The following is a 16,446-nucleotide window of genomic DNA, read 5'->3' on the forward strand; positions in this document are numbered from 1 at the left end:
CAGTGTGTAAACAGGTCTTTAATTCTTGTAATCAGATTACAGTTACAACTTCAATCAAGTTGATTACTTTTAAGATCATTAATTGGGTTACACATATTTCTAAAATAATATTTATGTAGAATACATTAAAAAAATTAAATAAGTTCATATGCACGTCTGTTTGCATTTCTGTGATAGCTAAAGGGCATGCAACTCCTAATGAGTCATTGCAAGGGAGTAATGTGTGGTGCTGTGCATGAAACAGACATTATTTTGAATTCTTTAATCAGAAAAACAAACTTTGTGTTTTAAAAAGTAACTTAAAGGTAAAGTAATTGGTAATATGACTCCTTTTGCATTGAAGTAATCAGTACAGTAATCAAATTACAATTTTACACAAGTAATTCATAGATGAATACTTTGAGTAACTTTTCCAACTCTGTTTAGCTTTTAATTTATATATATATATATATATATATATATATATATATATATATATATATATATATATATATATATATATATATATAAAAATTAATAAAAAAGACAATCAAGAAGAATCTGTGTGACTTTTAAATATTTTATTAGGTTATAATTTGCAGAGCTTAAAATCTTAAATTGCTTTTAACTTAAGTATTATTAAAATACATAAAACAAAAGCCAGAACCGAAGAGCCCTGAAAAATGTCAACTAAAACCAAAATGAAAAACAAAAAAGAAATAAATTAAATAAAAAGGTCCAATTTTCTCACAAAGAGGTCAGCCTAACAGAACACTCTTTTAACAGTGATGAAGGGAGCACTAAAATATCTTTCACTCTTTCTTGCACTCTGCCTTTGTCGCTCTCTCAATCACTTCGAGATAATAATCTTTGCAATCAATACATAGAGACTAAGTTTACATTCTTCTCCATTCAGAAATTGTCTTTCAAAATGAGGCCAGACAAGCCCTTGCTTGCCTGCATTTTACTGCACCAAATCCACTTTACTCTTCAAAACATCTAAACAATTGTACTGTTCTACAGGGCATGTTGCTTCCAGAGACTGAATAGCAGTGTTTCAATTTAAAAAATGCTTTAAATTTTAGCAGACAACAGCAATGTCTTTGTCACTCAACAGCAAACACACAAACTCAGGCCCTGGAACCAGCATGACTCCAAAATGGCAACCTCATTGTATTTAAATCCCTAACAGAGCCACTTCATAACCTAAGACTGTCTCCTTGACAGTGGTTAGCAGTCTAGTATGTAACAAAAGTGTATCCCATACATAAGTACATGGCCGTGGGCCAATTGAGGAGCTGTTTTGTCTGATATGGGATTGCTGTATCATGAGCAAAGTGACCAGGTAGCATTGAGAGCCCTCTCAGTTCCACAGTGCAAAAGCCTTGATCACACACACACGCAAGCACGCACGCATACACGCCTTTTACCATATAAAAGAAAAAAGAAACCTTTATACCATACATGAGGCTCTGTGAGGAACCAGGCCAACATCTCACCCTTATATGAACCAAGAGAGGGAAAAAGTGAGAGGGAGAGGGAAAAGGTGTGAGGGGAAAAAGTGAGAGGGGAAAAAGTGAGAGGGGAAAAAGTGAGAGGAGAGGGGAAAAGTGAGTGGGGAAAGGGGAAAAAAGTGAGAGGGGGAAAAAGTGCAGTTATTTCAAGATAAATCTAGCACCTCCAATTTACTCTAACATCAAACACTCATAAGTGGGTAGAGAGCCATTCACTTTTTGTCCTACAGGTGCAAAGATGAGGGAAGTTGCAAACAATAAACCATTAACCGGCCTCCATTTTCACAAAACGAAAAATAGCAAAAGGGAGGGAAACCAAATGAAACCAGGCTAGAGAGAGAAGTTGTTCTTGGTTAAAGGGTTAGCCTCACAGATAGGGCAGCCTCTGAGGTCATTCAGCAAGTGCTGCCCACTGCAGGCCTGGCTGACCACTCTTTACTGGGTCCTAAAGAGAGCAATGTTCTGGAAGGTTAGAAGGTCTATGAGTCCCAGCACCATTGTGACTGGTGTAGTCCTTCTCTACTCCCTGGAAGGGAGAGGGTGAACCTCCGCTTGGCAGGTGCAGAGAGAGCGACCCTGGGCCTCATCTCTCCGTCACGTGGTTCTGTGGCTGAGGGGGAAGGGGGGTGCAGAGAGCCTCCGTCAGGTCGTCCATTATGGATGTCTCCTTGGGGTCCATCAGATTGAATTCCCTAATAAAAACGATGAAATGTGTGTACAGTGTGTTTAGGTGTCCGTGCAGGTCCATGGCCACTGTCTCCTTGTAGTGGGACCAGTAGATGTGGGCAAGCACGTGGAAGAGATACCTGCAGATTTTCTTCACCAGTGAGTCAAAGGTGTTGGGGAAATCTTTACCTGCATAAAGGAGACAATAAAGGCGAACTGTTAAGTGAAACGTACAAAATATTAACCCTATAATGCCGTATGTATCAAATATGTTATAATAACTTTTGACGGCTTGTCTTACTCAAAACAACATATGGTATGCAAGTTTCACATGTTTATGGCACTATCTAGTGGTTATTTGTGAAAATTTGTTTTATATTTATATCGATCTATTTAAAATGGCAGCAGACTTCAACAACATATTACTCTTAGTTGTGATAAATGACAACTTTAATAAAGTGACAGTAATGATTGTATTAATTACCGATATTTAATATAATGAGTATCTGCTGAATACAAGGAACTTATGCTAGGTTAAAATTTTGTATACTATTTTATTGAAAAAGCATGTTGAAATTACATGTATCAAATATGATACAAGAGGCTTTTGTGGTATCTCTCTCAATAACCATTACATTACATTACATGCCCACCATAAAAAAAAATAAAAATAAAAAAAATAATAATAAAAATCGATCAATAAATAAATATCACAGCTTTGAAAATTCTGACATGTACTTTTTATAAGATACTGTCATTATGGGGTATTGTTTGTAGAATTTTGAGGGACATAATGAATTGAATAAATTTTGAATAAGGCTGTAACATAACAAAATGTGGAAAAAGTGAAGTGCTGTGAATACTTTCCGGATGCACAGTACATATCTTTTTTTTTATTCTTCATTATTATTATTTTAATAAAATCATAGAGATATACTTCCCACTAGTATGTTAGGAACCCTTGGAATTCAAGGATTACATTTTTTTATGGGCAGATATAACACTAATGGTTACATATAATAACTAGAATATTTACTGTAAAGATATTTTCACTATAGAGATTTGCATGACTGATTTTATAAATGTATTTTTTTATTAAATGATTTATTTTTATTATTTTCAATTAATTAATGTTTTAATGTATATCTTAGCACATTATTATTATGTATATATATATATATATATATATATATATATATATATATATATATATATATATATATATATATATATATATATATATATATATATATATATATATATAATTTGTACATTTTATTAATTTTATGATTTATCAGGTTTGGATATAACAATTTTGAAATTCCATGATATTTCCAGGTGTTCCATCACCATGTGAACTTGGTCCCTTACAATCTTGGAAGCTTCAGCAGTGTACTGGACTTTTTATGGGTGTTTCTTACATATTAATCTGTGTCCAATGCACCTGTTTGCCACCATCCAGGTGTGAGAGAGGTGTTTGTTTGTAATTTACTAAAATATGACCTTCACTTTGCTTTCAAATATGCTTTCATCACAATGTAAAGCATCTAAAAACAGGTTAACACATAACTAATTGTACAAAATTAAAAAAAAAAATTACAAAATTGTAACAGCCATATATTGTAAACTATATTATGCTACAACACCAATTCCCAAAAAGTTGGGACAGTATGAAAAATGCTAATAAAAACAAATAAGAGTGATTTGCAAATTATATTCACCCTTTGCCATATTGAAAGCACCACAATTACACAGAATATGATGTTTTACCTTTTAAAACATCATATCCATTATTTATTTATTATTTGTTTTTTTAAAATGTAGTCATTTAAAATCAGATGATTGCAAAAGTTGAGACAGGTGCAATTTAAGACTAATAACAATTTGATGAGTTTAAATAACAAGGTGATGCGAAACAGCAGATGTTAAACAGGTGAGGCAATCGTTTCATTATACTGTATAAAAAGCCTCCAAAAACAGCCTAGACCTTCAAGAGCAAGGATCGTCAATTTGCCAAAAGATGCTTCTGCAAATAATCCAGCACTTTGAGAACAATGTTTCCCAAAGACAAATTGGAAGGATTTTGGGCATTTCACCCTCTACAGTGCACAATATTGTTAAAAGATTCAAGGAATCTGATCAAATCTCTGTGCGTAAAGGGCCAGATGAAAACCACTTCTGAATGTGCATGTTCTCTTCTCCCTCTGATCCTTCATCTGTAATGGATATCATGAACATGGGTTTGGAATAACATAAGTGAACCTTTGTTAGTCAACACCACTTGCCGCTGCATCCACAGATGCTAGTTAAGACTTTGCTATTCAAAGCAGAAGCCCTACATCAACACTGTCCAGAAGCGCTGCCGACTTCTCTGGGCTCGGTATCATTTTAGATGGAAAGTAGAACAGTGGTCTGAAGAGTCCACATTTAAAAATGTTTTTGAAAAACAAAGCCATTGTGTTATGCGAGCTTAAGAGGAAAAGGACCATCCAAGCTGTTATTAGCGTCAGGTGTAAAAGCCAGTGTCTGTGTGGGCCGGGGTGAGTCAGTGCACATGGCATGGTAACTAGCACATCTATGAGGACACCATGAATGCTGACAGATATGTAAAAAATTGAGCAACATATACTGCCATCCAGTACTGTCTTTTCCAGGGACATCATTGCAAAACAACTTCAAACCATATACAGCCCGGTTTATACATGAATGGCTTTATAAGCAGTGAGTGTGGGTGCTAGATTGGCCTGCCTGCAGTCCTATCCATCTCCAGTTGTGAATGTGTGGTGCATTATGAAGTGCATTAGATGGCTACGAAGACCCGGTAAAATTTTGCAGCTAAAGACATACATAATGCATGATTGGGTGAAAATGACACTAAACATAACAAACTTCAGGGCCCAAATGCTTATTAAGTATTAATAAATTTAAAAAAAGGTGATGTTTCACAGTGATAAACACTCGACTGTCTTCGGATTTGAAATTACTGTACATTAAAAAATATCCATTAAATTCACAGGGTAAAACATCATATAATGTGCAGTTGTAGAGCTTTCAATATAGCAAAGGACGATAATAATTCACAAAATCACAAATTTTTGTTTTTAATAGCATTTTTCATACAGTCCCAACTTGTTTTTTGTTTTTTTTAAATAACTCCAAACCCTTAAATTTCTTGGCACTAAATTTAGTCATGCAATTTGTATATTCATCCACTAGATGGAAGCAAAGACTCACTTACCATACTTAGTGGGAAAAATGTCCTCATCCGTCACCAACTTCTGTACTGAACTCATGACAAAGTCAACATACTGTGGTGCTGTGCATTTAGTCTTCTTCCCTTTCTCATCATACCAGTAGTATGTCCTGAAAAAGGAAAGACAAACACCTCTGTAAGTAGCAGGCACCACTATTATTGTAGATCCTACTAAGGATTATAAATTTGTTTTAATCCCTAAGTGTTAACCTAAACTCAGATTGTATGCCTTATCAAGGAGAGGTTAATATTACTATTCTAACTGATAAAACAACGTAAAATCAGACCACAGACTTGCATTGATGGAGTTTTGCACAGGCAAAATCAGATGTTGGAGTCTCATGTTGGAGAAAGAATCGTCATTGGCTAGTACATTTTACATTTACATTTATTTGGCAGATGCTTTTATCCAAAGCCACTTTCAAGAGGAAAACAAGTGAATCATCTTAAGGAGACAGTGGTACAAAAGTGCCATATTACAAGTTTCACTAGGATCAGAATAGTATTCAAGACATATACAAGTGCAAATTATAATTATTATTTTTGTTAGTGACTAGTTAAGTGCTTTTGGATAAGATGCGTTTTAAGTCGTTTTTTTGAAGACAGAGTGCGATGCAGTCTGCTTCACGGATGGAGTTGGGAAGGTCATTCCACCAACGTGGTATGATTTTAGTTTGATTTTACTCGCCAGACTTTTGACGACATGCAAGTATAATATAACAAAAATAAATAAATTAAGCAAACAGAGAGGGGGCCTCTTCATATATATTCATGCAATATAGTATAACTGTCATTGTTTTTTTATATTTCGTTTTGTTATTTTAATCACATTTTAGCTTTTTTTTGACATTCTATCAATTTATATGATGTCATAATATCGCAAGTTGTTGTCACTGTTTGAAATTTCGTAACCATTTTTCACAAAATTCACAATGTATGAACCTAATAATGAAAATTAGGGGTCACGATTGTGAAATTTGGCTGGCAATTAATTGTCAAACAAATAATTGCGATTATGATGATTAATTGTCTATTTTACGTGTTTCAGGAATATTGTGATTAATTAACATACAAATTCACTATTTGTGCTTCATGCAAACAACAAAGTAATTTATACAAATTTAGCTTGGGCCATATAATAAAATAAGGGTATATGATTTCCTTTTCAGGCTTCAAAAATGTATGAATGGCAGTCAAATATAAAAGCATCAAAAATATGTCTAAATAACTAAAATAGATCTCTCTTATTTGTCCGATTTACTTTTGATCCATTGCACTTTCAATGTCTTGTTTTCTTTTGCTTCTTTTGTAACCCAGCCAACCTGTATAGCTATTAGATTAGATTAGTCTTAAATTCTTCACTTCACTTTGCAAGCCCTTATTTCTCGTGAAGGAAGACTTTGAGATTCTGTTTCTTGCATTTTATCATGTCCACAGATATAGAGCAGGGCATCTCCTCTGTCTCACTGTGTGTTATTAACGCTGCATGAATAAACCCACAATGACCACGGACATTTGCCATTACATGGCCGTTAAGTGAAACTGGAGCACTTTGAGTTCACAAAATGAATACGTTTATACCTTGTTTATATTTTCGCTGGAGTTGGCATGCACATCGGAGCGCTTGAGAAGTGGTTCATCCTCACGCGCTCTTAAGAGAGCTGCTCGTGACGTCTGTGGTGTGGATCCCTGAGATTTTCCAGTAAAAGGGCCTCGGTGCTTCGACACTACACAACTCTATCACTGGCGAGTGAAATGTTAATATTTACTTGCCATTGGCTAATTACAGACGTTTTTTGGTCGCATGGTGCATAAATATGCGAGTGATATACTCGCAATGTAGAGGGCTGAATGTAAATCTAATTTAAATACGCAGACTTCTGATAGATCAGATTAAACATCAGTAACATCACCGTTTCATTTGAGCTCAATATCTGTAGAACCAGGAGCCATTGCTTGCTAAACAGATGTTGACCTATCTGACAAATCATCTGCTGTGTGTCACACAGAGTACACAACACCTGTCTGACAGTTTCTGGTGGTTGCTCATTAACCAAACTATCTGAGAGTATCAGACACAAAGCTTGATTCTCAGGGCTCCACTGACTTTTCCCTCTTTATCAGACAGAGGAAAAACATGACACCTCTCGCCTCATCTCCCTGAGGTCAACCACGACTGCAGGTCTTGACCATAGCGCCAGATCATGACCCCCTAGGGGTCACCTGTCAAGTGTCGAGTTGCCTGTTCTGCACCTCTCAGCGAGTCTGCAGGCTTAATAATGGATAACAGAGTCAGGATGAATAATAGAACACACATCTGCGCTACTTACGTATTGCTAGCAGTCATGGCCGGACAGGTATCACCTGTGCAGAACTCTGAGATTGTGCTGTACTGCAGGTTGATGAGATTGAAGAAAGTCGTGGCTAGAAAGATAAAAAACATTTAAAATTTGAATAGGAGTTAGTTAGACTTATTGCATAAAAAAAGAAAAAAAAGAAAACAAAACACACACATGCAGTGTGGTCCAGAAGTCTGTATTGTATTTTTCTAATTTCATACATTTAGTTCAGCTTTCAAATTATATTTAGGGACTATTCTTTTCTTTGTCCAAGTGTCTTTATTATACATTATTCAAAATCCTAACACTTTATTTCCAAGTTTAAATTAACATTTTGAATCCCACATTTTCAATATGGACTTTCAGACCCACTTTATTTCAAAAGCGGAGGCAAAAATCCCATTCCTCACAGAACTGTTAATGTGATAATGTATCATGCAGAAGGTATCATATAGAGATATCTGTCAAGAACAGTAAGTAAAAAAATTAAGAAAAAGAGAAAGAAAATACCCAAGCAACCTATAATACATATACATGTCATATAAACTCAAGTTCAGCTTTCATTTTTATGATAGATGTATAGGGCACAAAATGTAGGAATCATTTCACCCCGACAAGTACCATATGAGATAACCGTGAGCTTACAGATGGAAAAAGCTGTAAAGATCAAGCTGTAAACTGAAATGAATCCAGAGTAATGGCTTTAATTAACCAAAAAAGGCAGTGATTTGGTTTCATAAGTGTTTGTAGAACTTGCAAGTGTATTAAAGGTTCCAAAATGAACCCATATTTTATGGCCTTTCACATGTGCTTTCTTTCAAGATAAAATCGAGGGAAATGCAAACAATGGTGTGATTTGTTGGCTTTGGAATGTTATTCTGAGCTCATTTTATCATAAAGTTATGTAACTTCGAGGCAATGTGAAGCATTATCTCTCTGCAAAGCGACGCTGCTTAAACACTGCCTATAACTAGACACAACAAGACAAGATCAGACAAATGGCCCATTTTTCCCAGGCTAAAAACAACCAGCAACCACAATGAGAAACATTTGCCATGTAAATTGTGGACTAAATTTAGTTTCCATTTTTTCAGTAATTCTACAAAGATCATTTGGCCAAAAAACCTCTATTTAAATGTCATATATTAAAAGTGCTGATCTTGGATCACAATATATATTTTTTCTAAATATGATTAAATGGCCATTATGGGCATGTGAAAGATAGAAGCCTAGATATAATCTTGTACCAAAGAACAGTTAAAAAAAAAACAAAACAAAAAAAAAACAATTGGTCTTTCCAGAAAACCATGCAAAGTCATGTGAGACACTTACTGTTGCAAGCGAGCCATTCGTTCAGGTCGATCTCCCTCGGCAACACCACCAGCTCCTTGAGGTCAAAATCGACAACTCTTACTTTGGTGTAGTCCGCATCCAGGTAATGCTTTTTCTCCTCTATGGGTGGCTTCTTTCCATTGGGCTTCCCCTTGCCCTTCCTGTATTGGGTGCAACAGGAGTATCAGAGGTTAGTGATACTGGTAGTTGCGAACAGTGTTGTAAAAGCTGTCTTCGAAAGACATGTAGCCCTAGCGATTAGAGCAAATGCTCTGGGCAATATAGCTAAAAAAATATATTTCTTAGGACGATATTCAATACATAGATAATGAAACAAGATTTACATTTATGCATTTGGCAGATGTAAATAGTAAATGTGTAGTTATAATTATTTATTTTTTTATTATAATCCAGTTTCCACATTGTCTTCTGCTAAATGCAAAGAAGAATCATTTAAAAGGAATATTCCAAGTTCAACAGAAGTTTAGCTCAGTTGACAGCACGTGTGGCATAATGTTGAGTACTACATACATACATACGTACATACGTACGACGCACGCACGCACGCACGCACGCACGCACGCACACACACACACAATAATAATGTCCACTCATCCCTTGTTTATTTAAAAAAACAAAAACAGAAATTGCAGTTACAGTGAGGTACATTTAAAGGATGTGAATGGGGACAAATCATAAAACTTTAAATACACATAGGCTTAATTTCATCGACATCCATCATCTGTCACATTGCACTACTTCATGCATACTTCGTACATATAGTCTTTCCCCTATTTTATTGTGTATTTTATTCTTTTTTGAATGGCTTTTTTGTGGTTTTACTTCCATTTCTACTCCTTATCTATATACAGTATATACGATAAAGACTCTCTCTCTCTCTTTTTTTTATGATCTGTCCCCATTCACATCCTTTAAATGTACCTCACTGTAACTGCAATTTCTGCTTTCAAAAAAAAAAAAAAAACAAGGGATGAGTGGACATTATTATAGAATGTATGTATGTATGCATGTATGCATGCATGCATGCATGCATGTCTCTCTCTCTCTCTTTGTGTGTGTGTGTGTGTATGTATGTGACAAATAAAACTTGAAATTCATAACTATATCTACACATAAACATGATGCATGTTGCAAAATTTTATATTTCCAAACTAATCATCTCAAATATATATTGTATATTACATATATCGTTCTGCTTTAGAGGATAGCCAATAATAATGTATGAGGGGTGGTGCATTATTCAGTGGGAGGTGGGGCAAATCAAAGTTCCTGGGTTATGTAACCACACACAGCTATCTCATGTAGAGGACTTACAGCAAACCACACAACAGTGTGTACGGATACATTTCTCCACTGCAGGTTTGCACACTTAACCTTGCCCTGTAATTAGTGAAAGACAACCAGGCTTTTCCTTCCAGGTTTATTTTTAGCACAGATGGGTTATATTACCAGCAGACCCACCATCCCTTTCCCAGTCCTTGCACCACACCCATATCAAACATCAAACACTCCACTGAAGCCCCTGTTCCAGACGGGAAAAGGGGGTCGGTAATACATGTAACTGTCCGATTGCTCATAACTAGAAAGTACAAGAGCTGTTTTAAATGGAAAAGCAGAACCTTAAGAGCCACCAATTTCCTCACACCACCTTTAAAACACACAATGTCAAAACCCAAGTATACTTTGGCCTTAAATATCTTAAGCAGTTTTGCTTTAAGGTTTGCGTTTAAGGCTATTAAGATATTTTTTCCTAAAAAAACAAGATCAAGATCCTCGATGCTGAATAATTTTTCCATTGGTTAAGAAAAAGATTTCATATATTAATTTTTTTCCCTTTTTTTTTTTTTTTACTGCACAGCCATCCAATAACAGCACAGCCACATAAAGCCATGACTGTGTGCCTCTGAAAAGACAGACTGCCCCTGGTCTTTAGACAGCTGCTCCAATGTTGTTTGACTGTGGGGCCCGGGGCCAGTTTTTTCTTTCCACACAGAGTCCATCCTTGTTGCTCAAATGCCAAGGAGGCCTGTTCTGAACCCTCTGCCAGAGGCCAGCACTGCTTAAACATACACAAATCCCATCCACGGGGTCTTATCACTACCACTGTCAACAATCCTTCCAAAAAACCTAGCACTGAGAGATGCTAGATGCTAAGAGATGCTAGCCCTCGACTCTTGCCAAGTTCTCTTTCCTTGCATTTGTGTGGGTCAGTAAAGACAGCAGAGGTAGTCTTGTTTCTGTGCACGTCCAGGTTGCATTTATCGTAATTTTTTTTAGACATTTACTGAATTTAGACAATTGTTGGATAGGACCCGATTTGATTATATTCCAATTTACAAGCTCTCAATTTGATTCGGATTTCGATATGATTTGATTCAAATGGGTATATTACAGTTATAATGTCAATTTTCTAACTCTGAAATCTCTCTCAGCAAATCTTGAAAACATACGGGGAACCTTCTAACTTGGTAGATTACGAAAATATTAATAAAAAAAATAAATAAAAATAAATAAAAAAAAGGACCCAAACTATGCAGTTCAACTGAAATTTGTTTAAAAAAAGATAATCAACACAAGCAAAAATTAAGTCAACTAAAGTAAGAAGTAAATGAACTGTCTTGAGATCTTAGGAATCGATATCATTCGAGTGCGATTAATCAGAAAATCCATATTTATATTTTTCTAATTATTCATTTTCTTTTATTATTATATTGATGGATGATTCAAAATGATGGAAAGTCTTTTTTTTTTTTATTTCTTTTTTTTTTATTGTAATGTCTATTGTGGTGCTCTACTTTAGAAACCCCAGTAAAGGATGCTAATAGGGATTATAAATGAAAAATAGGGAAACGTTTGGGAAGAGAACAATTTTCCAGGTGTTGTCCAGTGGAATAATGTATAGGATATTTCTAATTTAACCAGAGTGACCAGATCACAGGACCACAGTGCATTTTGTTTTCACAATGCAGATGATTTTTATTGTAGCACAAACTTGTTGCACTTCATGGCTCACTTTAAAACTTGAATCAATATAAGATGGCCATGTCAGCAAGAGCACAGTTCAGTCTGGCTACAGCATCAAGGTGATCAATATGTCTCTTGTCTGATTAATGCGTGCTAATGATATATCATGGGTTCTGAAATCAGTCATGAGTGAAAGAAAAAGTTGGGTATAATTTATATAATGACTGCTTATCATCCCAATTTGTGGCTTCCTCCATTGCACAGCATCTCTACACAAAACCAAAGCCATGGCAGTAAAGCCAGGAAGTGCCCACCGTCTTTAAGGGAAAGCCAACTGGAGTTTTTAAATGGCAGGGACTAAAAACTGAATGTTTTTCGTTTCGGTTCGTTCTGATCAAAAACTGTATTTTTACGTTCCAGTTCATAAGTTCCGCAGCCTCCATGTTAATTACCACAAAAATTTATTTCGACTCATTTCTCCTTTTCTTAAAAAAAAAAAAGCGAAAATCGAGGGTTACAGTGAGGCATTTACATGGGGACAATGGAGGTAAAGGTGGCTACATTTTGGAGAATGTAAATCACAGAAATGTGAAGCTTATAATTTTATAAAAACACTTGCACATCATTTTTAAAAACTTGTGTATTATTTGAGCTGTAAAGCTGCTTGAATCACCACTTTTAGTCATTTTACAGTTTTAGGGTTTGTTGACTATATTTTCATGGTAACAAAGTTACCAACACCATGCCCAATCTTCTTTCCGTTAGAAAATGTATTCTTTGCAGTATGAGAGGTCCCACATGCCTCCACGGGGTTCTGCCCAATTGAATTATTGTATGTGCTTCGACCGTGCGGAATGCTCGACGTCCTATGGGAAAATTGGGAGGAGGGACCTTTAAAACGGCAAAATTGAAATTCAATACGTTCTTGACACGAGAGCAGAGCTGCATAAGGCGCTGCCTATCTGGATGATATAATTATTTACAGTAATGATGGCAGCGGCACCTGCAACATCTGAGGGCTGTCCTGTGGTTGTTGAGACCAGCGGGACTCACGGCAAACCCAAAATAGTGTGCAATTAGGCGGGTGGAATTACGGTATCTGGGCTTTCACTTGGGTCATGGGAAGGTGCGGCCCCAAATTGATAAAACCAAATTGATAAAAGCGATTGCAGCCTGCCTGAGACCTAAGACCAAAAAGGAGGTGCTACAGTTCCTGGAGCTGGCTGGCTATTATCATAGGTTTGTGCTTAATTATTCGACCCTCTCAAGCCAGCTGACCGATTCACTAAATAGGAGGCACCAGATCCGGTCCAGTGAATGGAACCGTGTCAGCAGGCATTTATGCAGGTGAAAGCTGCACTTTGCGGCGGGCCGTTCTTGCATTCCCCTGACTTCTATCTCTATTTTTTGTTGCAGATGGACAGGTCAGACAGAGGGTTGGGAGCTGTATTATCCCAGGTAGTGGAGGGGGAGAAGTGCCTCGTGCTGTACATCAGTCGGAAGCTCTCGTGCAAGAGATGAAGTACAGCACGACTGAGAAGGAGTGCATGGCCATTAAATATCTTCACCCTCCAGTACTACCTGCTTGGGAGGGCCTTCACCCTCTGTTCGTACCATGCCCTACCTCAATGGATCTATCGCTTGAAGGCATGACCAAAGCACAGATCACCTGTTATCAGCCTTATTTACATTTACCTTTATGCATTTGGCAGACGCTTTTATCCAAAGCGACTTACAGTGCACTTATTACAGGGACAATCCCCCTGGAGCAACCTGGAGTTAAGTGCCTTGCTCAAGGACACAATGGTGGTGGCTGTGGGGCTCGAACCAGCATCCTTCTGATCACCAGATTACCAGTTATGTGCTTAGACCACTACACCACCACCACCACCACTTATAAGTTTGTGGTGGTCCACAGGCCGGGGGCGCAGATGGCTGTGGCGGATTTCCACACTAGAAATGGTGAGGTAGTAGGTCACAGGCCAGATGGATCCCCGGCCTGAGTCGGGTGATGGGGGTACTTTGTGATATGGCTGTGGTGAGTGACGTCTGTGGAGAGAGAAGCCGGGAGAAGGAGAAAAGTAAGGATTGACACCTGTGGAAAATTATCTCTAACAGCTGTTCTGTGTTTCAGTGAGAGCTGGAGGAGGATAAAATGGATGTCCAGACTACCGGAGGAGAGAGAGAGATGTACGCTTCAAACACCTGAGTGTGTGTGTGCGCGAGCACATTTAAATAGGAGTGCTGAAAAGCCATGCTGTTCATTGAAAATAAACGGCTCATTGAGAAAAGAATATGCCGAGTCACGCTTCCTCGTTCCAACATATACAGTACTTGTTATATCTACAAATAGGTGAAAGTCCCATAAATATATCAGGAATTTTACACTCAAGGCAGATTTGTGCATACATATTTTAACAATGTGGAGGACATAATTAATTAGTTAAAATTACATAAAGAAAAATAGTGGGAAAATAATAATAGTCTAATAATAATAATAATAATAATAATAATAATAATGTTACATTAACATTTTCAAATTTAGTTTAAAGGGGAAAAATAAGAGGCGCATGTTTCAGTTTCTTTGCATCACATGAGCAGGACTATTCTGAATAGATATACACTTTATGGAGCATTTAAAAATGTATGGTGAATTGACGAGCTCCGCAGTGAATTTAACATTGCGCTCAGGTTGGTTTATAAATGAATACATGGAAATCATTAAGTGTGAATCATGTGACACATTAATATAGTCATTTTAAGGAGTGGAAAATGTAGCCTAAATGATGTAGTGTCTTAGTTAATGTTACACTTGACAAGCTCCAGATGCATACAATTAAAAGAGACCACAAAAGGAGTTGAGACTACGCCCATCCGATCTGAAATCACACCATGTGCATTTTCATACCCAAGTTTTATGCTTTAGTAGGCTACTAATATCGACTTCACAGACTCAATTTCTTTTGTTTTTTAGATAGGTTTATTTAAAATGTTGCATTATCATTGTGCTTCTTGGATAATCAGTCAAACGAATATTGTTTCTATTATTCGGATGAATACGTTATTTGTCTTGCAGTCCTTATTTGTGCCTTTCCGAATAAACAATTCGGAATCCTACTCTACCAGTAAGCAAACTAGAGACCATTTAATTTTAAGTCATGATACAATACAAGTAGCACATACCAGAAGGGTCTAAAAATGAAGAGGTCTGATAACTGCCCTGGCTGCATTTACTCCAAGTATGGTGTAAAGGGGGTGGATGTCAGACTCCAAGTGTACTGGCACAGCAGATGTTTTCTTTTCCTCAGAATAGTCTTTAAGTCATTCCAGTGGTTTTCAGGAAAATGAAATGATGCAATAGACATTTCTGCCTAATAGCTGTACTTCCTTTCACAATCGTACAATGAACTACAGACTCCCAATATGTAGACTGTAGCTTGTTCCTAAATTGTTTGACAAAGTCAAAGCATTGGAATAATTGTAATGTCTTTGTGGAAACAAGACATTGTTAGATGTTAAGAAAAGCCATGTAAGAGTGGCAGTGCAAACTGTATTGTAAAATATTTGTGGTGAAAATATGTTGTAGCATTCCATAAAATAAACATTAACTTGCATCTTTTTTTTTTTTTTCATACAGTGTAAGTGAATGGTGACTGAAGCTAACATTCAGCCCAACATCTCCTGTTTTGTTTAATCAAAGATAGAAAGTCAAACAGGTTTGGAACAATATGAAGTTTAGTAAATGATGACTTTGGGTGAACTCTTCCTTTTTCTATATTGTCACCTTCCTAAAATAATGCCCCAAGTCATTTTTTGACAAAAAGGATTTTTTTTTTGGCCTCCATCTCCTCGTGATATGTGGTTGTTTTTTGTGTTTTCTGAAAAAATTACTTTGGACATTATTTTAGGAAGGTGATGATAAAAATAAAAAATTTAAAAAAAGTTTGAGATCTCATTTTCAGAATAAAAACCCATTGATATTGAAAATTCCATAGATTTTGCTGATGCATTTTCTTACTTTCAAAGGGCAAGATGGAGATAAAATACATTCCATACTTCATTGATGCATTATGTAACCTCAAAAACCCTTAAAATAATTTAATGTACAGAATGCCCAGGGCATAATGAAATGCAATATGTTGATCCTCTAAGAAGAATTATCTTTTGTACTTATTAAAAGAAACTTGTAGCCTAATGTGTGTGAAGTTTGAACAAAGCTGCAATAATCTAAACCACCATCTCAGTCAGAATGTTAACCATTTAAACTATTTGGAAAAATGGGCATCCTACGCATGAACTGACCTTTAAATTCCAAAACAAAGACAAGACGGAAAAATGCCAAACGCGTCAGAGTAATATCACGAATAAAAGGGGTAGA

The 16,446-nt window shown here is 36.4% G+C and overlaps 1 protein-coding gene across 2 annotated transcripts in view; it reads right to left on the reverse strand.

Annotated features, from left to right (window-relative positions):
- Nucleotides 1–545: 545 nt before the first annotated feature.
- The window catches only part of LOC127622878 (MOB kinase activator 2-like), a 63,567-nt gene continuing 47,666 nt past the window's right edge, over nucleotides 546–16,446 (reverse strand). For both annotated transcript variants that reach the window (XM_052097006.1, XM_052097005.1), the window contains exons 2-5: nucleotides 9,084–9,244; nucleotides 7,743–7,836; nucleotides 5,398–5,522; nucleotides 546–2,348 (exon numbers count right to left, since the gene is read on the reverse strand). In XM_052097006.1, the coding sequence (XP_051952966.1) occupies nucleotides 2,077–2,348; nucleotides 5,398–5,522; nucleotides 7,743–7,836; nucleotides 9,084–9,244 (652 nt within the window). In that variant the 3' untranslated portion in view covers nucleotides 546–2,076. The remainder of the gene's footprint in view (nucleotides 2,349–5,397; nucleotides 5,523–7,742; nucleotides 7,837–9,083; nucleotides 9,245–16,446) is intronic.

Source organism: Xyrauchen texanus, chromosome 29 (assembly GCF_025860055.1).
Source record: "Xyrauchen texanus isolate HMW12.3.18 chromosome 29, RBS_HiC_50CHRs, whole genome shotgun sequence".
Taxonomy (NCBI): Eukaryota; Metazoa; Chordata; class Actinopteri; order Cypriniformes; family Catostomidae; genus Xyrauchen; species Xyrauchen texanus.